Genomic DNA, 6,069 nt, shown 5'->3' with positions numbered 1-6,069 from the left:
AAAATTTCTTATAATTTTACACCCATAATCGAAGGCTAATTAGAAGCAACACAGAAAGTCGCATCCATTTATTGGCCGAAAAAAAAAAACAAAAAGAAAAATCGCATCCCCTTCACTTTTGAACTGTAGAAAGTGTACACATATTAATTGGAAGCGACAATTTATTGAAGATATTTTCATTGATGGTGATCTTTTTAAGTCAAAAACTGCTGTAATTTTTTTTTTCCACGTCCAAACATAATCTCAGATTTTCTAAGGACCCTAAATCCAAACTTACGATCTCATCCAAACATATCTTTAACCACCACCGTACAATATTGTGCCAGCATATTTATAGTTAGAATTGATAATTTGAGTTAAATTTAATGGACTAATCTAATTTCGTTTGAAAAAATTTAGGATTGGAGTTAATAAAATAATATTCTTTTATATTTGAGCCTATTCATATTCCAAAAAATTGAACTCGATTCGAATACTTAAATAAAATTTTTTATTTTTTAAAAATATATAAAATATAATAAATATTAATTAATATTTTAATTTTTAAGTTATTTTATACTAAAATATCATATATTTGAGTGCATTATTATAGCTATTTTTTTAAAAGAATTCAAAATATTTATATGTTCATATTTTTATTTTTTTTAAATCATAAAATATCTCAAAATAATATTTAAAATATATTTTAATATTAATTTTTAGATCTTAAGACCACATATTTAAAAAAAAATATTGAATCTTATACGTCATTTAAATATTTAAAAATATGTATTTTCTATTTTTATAAAATAAAATAATTAATTTTAAAATGACAAAATTAATAAAAAATAATTTTAAAAATAAAATTCAAACATTCAAGCTGTTCAAATTTTTGGACCTCGTTTGTCATTCGGGTTTTTCAAAGATTCAAGTTTGTTTAGGTTTATGCTTATTTGGACTAAAATAAGCCCAGCCAGTCCGAATTCTTGACTATATCTATAGTTGAGTCGCGCACGTAATCGGTAGCCGCTCTCTTATAATGTTTCATTATTCCATTAATTAATTAATTTTTCAATGGAATTGGAATTTGAATCTCGCAAATGACTCTGATTAAAAAAAAAACAAACTCACAAAAGGCAAAAAACGGGAATATTACAGATGGAGAATAAGCTGGCAGCTACCATCTCACTAGAAGCATTCAACAATGGAAGCAAAATTATTTCAACTTTTCTGCTGTAAAAGTACCATACCTCAAACTCAAAGCAATAACGGTTTTGTTTTTAAGCGAACGATCAGGAAGAAAGACCTTTGAGAAAAATAGCAGAAAAAGCTTCCATTTGAGTTCTGTTCATCACCAACCCAATCTCAATACCTCCATTACTGCTTTCTGCAAGAGAAAAAGCTCCTGTCCTGTCTATAGAAACTATCTCCACCTTCTTCGGTCTTCCCCATCCAAAATCATTACTATAAACTTGAAATCGTGGTGATCCTGCTGTTGAAAACATTCTGTAAGTATCAGTCAGTCCAAAAGTTTCCATATCAGATATCCATGTTTCCGCTAAACTTAATATTTCTTCACTTTCCAATCTCTTCAAAGCTTCACTTATGGCCTCAAGTGCAACAATGAACCCATCATCCCCTAGCAAGTTCTTGGTCTCAGCCTCAGCCTTAGCCCCACCAATGCAGTTTCCAAAATATGCAGATGGAATTGGAGGATCCAAACGAGATCTACAATCCGCACTGAATATGAACAACACTTTATCGTGTTTTGTTTGTTCTGCTTTGACCAAGCAGTTCAACAAATAGGCACTTGTTATTGAGAAGGTTGATAGATGAATTGCCTTGTTGTTCAGCTTTGACTCCGCAGATTTCTTAAGCTTTTGAATATTCGAAGGAAGCAATTCGAATGTCCCCCTTATTAGCTTCCCTTGATCCGTTTTCTTCATGTTCCATAACATCAAGCTTTTGTTGTTTGGTCCACCTTGATTTAACCAAAAACTCGCGAATTTCTCAGCAATCCCTGACGGATCTTTCACCACTGACCTGTCGAACGATGGCCTCAGATTCTCCGGTAACGATAAAACTGATGACGATTCTCGGATATTAGAGCAGAGATAAGCCCATGACTTTAGGAACAAGGTTGATGTTTTGCCGTCCATGGTTGCATGGTGGGTGGTGATTCCAATAGAGAATCCTGAGTTCGGAAACAAAGTGATTTGCAGACTCATGAGAGAAGCTTTTTCATCGGAAACAGTCAAGTCCGGTACCAGCAGGCGGATTTCCTCGGCTTCTGGGAACTCTGAACCAGAGAGAAGGTTGAAATCTGCGTTGGACTCGGCGACGGTGAGTGAGACGCCGTCACCGGGAACATAGCGGATGAAGGGTTTCGGGGAGGGTGGTGGCCAGACAATGTTGCCGGCGAGAGGAAGAAAGTGGCGGAGAGTGAGAGACAGGGAAAGTTTGAGTTTTGGAAGAAGGGAATGGAAGAAGGAGGAAGGTGGGTGAGGGAATTCGTAGAAGAAAAGACGCTCAACAGGGGGAAATCTCAGCCAAAGTACGTCGAAAAAGGTGAACGGTAGGGAGGTTTCCGATGCGGCGGCGGAAGTGGTTGTTGCCGGCGGAGCCGGAGCTACCCGACAAGCTTCAAGAACTTTCATTGATTCTGGTTTCGCCATGAGCTGAAAGAAAGAGGGCTTACAAAAGCGCGCATATATACACCCCTTCCGTCTGTTCATGTAGAGCATTATTTTTTTTTTTTTTGAAAATTTAGACGTTCTAAGATAGTTTTAATATTTCAATGTATAATTAATTTTTTTAAAAAGGGTACCTAATAAATAAATATTTTGTATTTATTTCAAACTAAATCAATTGAGATAAATAAAGTAAAGCTGTTAATATACAGTTCAACATGTTAGTCTACCAAATAATAGAGGGATGGGTTGGCAAAAATAGATTCATTTATGATAGGTAAGGTTTCGATCAATATTGTATAACTTAACCATGCAAGGAGCTAACTCACGGATTGGTTAATTAGCTTGCTTATTTATTTTTTTCAAAAAATTATGACTCCACACGAAACTTTTGTCGCCTCCCCCTTACTCACATTTAACAATTAACTTCACTTTTTGTTAACATCAAGTTATTCGATATAATTAACTAATCTTATTTGATGCATGTTTATTATATGTTTTCCTCTAATTTTAATAATAAAAATATAAAACGTGATAACCATGTCCTATGAATGAAGCCATACTTATAAAAATTGTTATTAAAATTATTAGATGATGCTCTACAGCTAAACGAATAATGGAACGAATTAAAATATAGCTTATATGAATTGTTTGTGATGGAATATATATTTATTTTGAATTTGAATTGTAAGAGTTTAATTGTTATTTGAATAATTAATTTTTAAGAAATAATATAATTTTTTACAGTAAAAAAATAATGAAAAAGATGGATTTATAATTTTTAAAATTCTAAAAAAAGTAATATATATACACACACATATATGTTTAACTGGCGGGCTAACTCACCTTTGTGGGTTGTGAGTGGGATAGAAATATAACTTGTTAAGATGCGGTATATATCAACTCGTATCACACAATCCGCAATTCGCTAATATATTGATAGTATTAATTTAAAGATAATTAATTATTTTATTAAAAACTTGACTCAGTTAAAAATGAAGAGGGAGTACAATTTATGGGTTAGTTTTTTTTTTCTTTTGACAAAAGATTCAATATTATTAATTATCAAGACTGTTTCACACACAAAATCAGACATCAAAGAGTGAGAACAAAAGCTGATCAAATGAAAGCGGGGGAAAAAAGACAAGTATTGTCAAACAAAGAAATAAAAATGAAAGAGGAAAGGCATACACCTATCTGCCCAATGTAACTTTTTGAATAAAAAATAATGTTAGGTGGCAAAATATATTTTATATAAAAAATCATATACATCTCTCAACTAACGTTCTTATATAATCATTAAATAGTAATGTTAAACAAAACAAAACAAAACATTTGTTGTCGTGTATGAAATTAATAAAAATTGTTCTTACTTATAAGGTTTTTATACCAAAAGGCTTCATTACTAGATTTTTATAGTTAGAAAATATAATATTTATTTTTTATTATATCTAAAACCTATTTTTTAAAAGAAAACTAACATTTTATTTTTTCTATATTACAAAGACAATATCGAAATAAAATAAAAAATTTACAAATACAATACAAAAATCAAGAAATATTTAAAAGTAAATAGTTAAATATATTAGCAAATAACTAAAATGATAAAAAGATATCAGGAGTAAAAAGATTAATTTTGCTATCTTAAATAAAAATTTAATTTCTTAAAAAATATCTTAAAATATTAGCCTTGAATATCGACCCAATACATAGGAGTGCGAATAAGTATGAGATTTTTTACCTTGAATTCGTTTATTTGTTTTCTCTATTTAAATATTCTCTTATAAAAAGTCACGCTTCCTTCATGTGAAATGAATTCAATCTGTCAAATAATAAAAAGAAAAGAAAGAAAGAAATCGAATTTTGTTTCCTGAGGCAGCTGGCAGTGCTAGTCGGCCAGCTTCCAGCTTCCAACTGCTCCCTCCTTTTTTTATATTCCATTTTAATTTTCCAACTATGACGTTTGAAAGTGCGGTCAAAAAAATAAATTGAATGTTTGACTTTTTATTGTAATGTTTGATGATATCCTTTTAATATTTATAATATTTCACCCAACAGACGTGTATATGTGTGTGTATATATATATATATATAAGAATAAGAACTTTGGTCGAAGAAAAACTCTGAATAAGAACGTTAGTGAATATACAGGAATTTATAAAAGAATATATAATAATTTTTGTTATTGATTGTATTTTGGTAAAGCAAAACTTGATGTGCCTATATTTTACTCACATTTTATTATTAATTTATATATTTTTTAAGTTTTTTTAATTTTTATATTTTATTTTTTTATTATTTTAAGTCCTTTTAAGTTTTCTATAATCTATTCATAAAAGAATTTAAAATAATAAAAAATAAAAATATATGAATCAAAAATATTAAAAAAATAAATAATAATAATAAAATATGGATAAAGTATAAAAACATCAAGTTATATTTTTTTTATTTTTTTATATTTATGCATGTCATTCTTGCACGGGAACCATGTTAACCTTCTTTGTATCCTTTCAATTCTATCATATATCTGCAGAGGCACCTAGTTGTATTTTTCATAATTGCTTTTGGGAAATTCCTAGTCCAAGGCACTAGGGTCTCTCCAATTTTTTTTTTTTTATCATCATTTTTCCTCTACTTCTTAATCATGATCCCTTTAAAAATAAACCAAATTTTTAAATAGAAGCCTGAGTAAATATGCTATTTTAATTATGTTACTTGTTAATTCAATAAAAGAGTTTGTTGCAATGCATTTTGCATATTAAATATTGTTTTCTAATAATATGAAGCAGAATTGTTAAAATCATAACTTAACATTTTATTTTAATAATATTATTTTAATTTAATAAATGAACTTGTTAACAACACATGTTGCACATTCAATCTTATTAGCTTATTATTTTAATAACATTATTTGTTAACTCAATAAAGAAACTTGTTATAATACACAATTTGCATGTTTAAAGTTATTTTGTAATAACATGAAATGAACTAGTTAAAGTTGTAACTCAATTTATTATTTTAATAATATTACTTGTATATTTAATAAAAGAACTTGTTAACAACATGTGTAATATTCAAAGTTGACTTGTAGCAACATAAAGTGCACTTGTTAAAAATTAACTTAACTTGTTATTTTAATAATATTATTTATTAATTTAATAAAATAGTTTGTTACAATACATTTTGCATGTTCATTATTATTTTATAATAATATGAAGTAGAGTTATTAAAACCGTACCTTGTTATTTCAGCAAAGTAACTTCTTAACAGTATAAGTAATAGTGTTGTAACTTAATGTATTATTTCAATAAAGGAACTTGTTAACAATACAAGTAATTTAACTAGTAGTGTTACTTTGTTCCTACGGTATAGACCTGGTGGTGAACACAAAAATCAATAGA

General features: G+C 28.9%; 1 protein-coding gene and 1 non-coding gene across 2 annotated transcripts; both read right to left on the bottom strand.

Annotated features, from left to right (window-relative positions):
- Positions 1–1,114: 1,114 nt before the first annotated feature.
- LOC129285504 (phenolic glucoside malonyltransferase 2-like) lies at positions 1,115–2,700 on the bottom strand. Its single transcript, XM_054921245.1, has one exon. The coding sequence runs from the start codon at positions 2,652–2,654 to the stop codon at positions 1,272–1,274; it is 1,383 nt and encodes a 460-aa protein (XP_054777220.1). The 5' UTR covers positions 2,655–2,700; the 3' UTR covers positions 1,115–1,271.
- A 2,404-nt stretch (positions 2,701–5,104) lies between these two features.
- On the bottom strand, positions 5,105–5,209 carry LOC129296636 (U6 spliceosomal RNA). The gene has a single exon (XR_008589849.1). It is a non-coding gene; the product is annotated as a U6 spliceosomal RNA (small nuclear RNA).
- Between the last annotated feature and the right edge of the window lie 860 nt (positions 5,210–6,069).

This window comes from Prosopis cineraria, unplaced genomic scaffold (genome assembly GCF_029017545.1).
Source record: "Prosopis cineraria cultivar Desert tree isolate PC_DT_omini unplaced genomic scaffold, ASM2901754v1 PC1, whole genome shotgun sequence".
Taxonomy (NCBI): Eukaryota; Viridiplantae; Streptophyta; class Magnoliopsida; order Fabales; family Fabaceae; genus Prosopis; species Prosopis cineraria.
Note: the sequence above shows the minus strand (reverse complement) of the source record. Positions and strands in the feature narration are given on the sequence as shown.

Coding starts and splice junctions, on each gene's coding strand:
- LOC129285504 (XM_054921245.1), bottom strand. CDS start 2,654: ATGGCGAAACCAGAATCAATGAAAGTTCTTGAAGCTTGTCGGGTAGCT.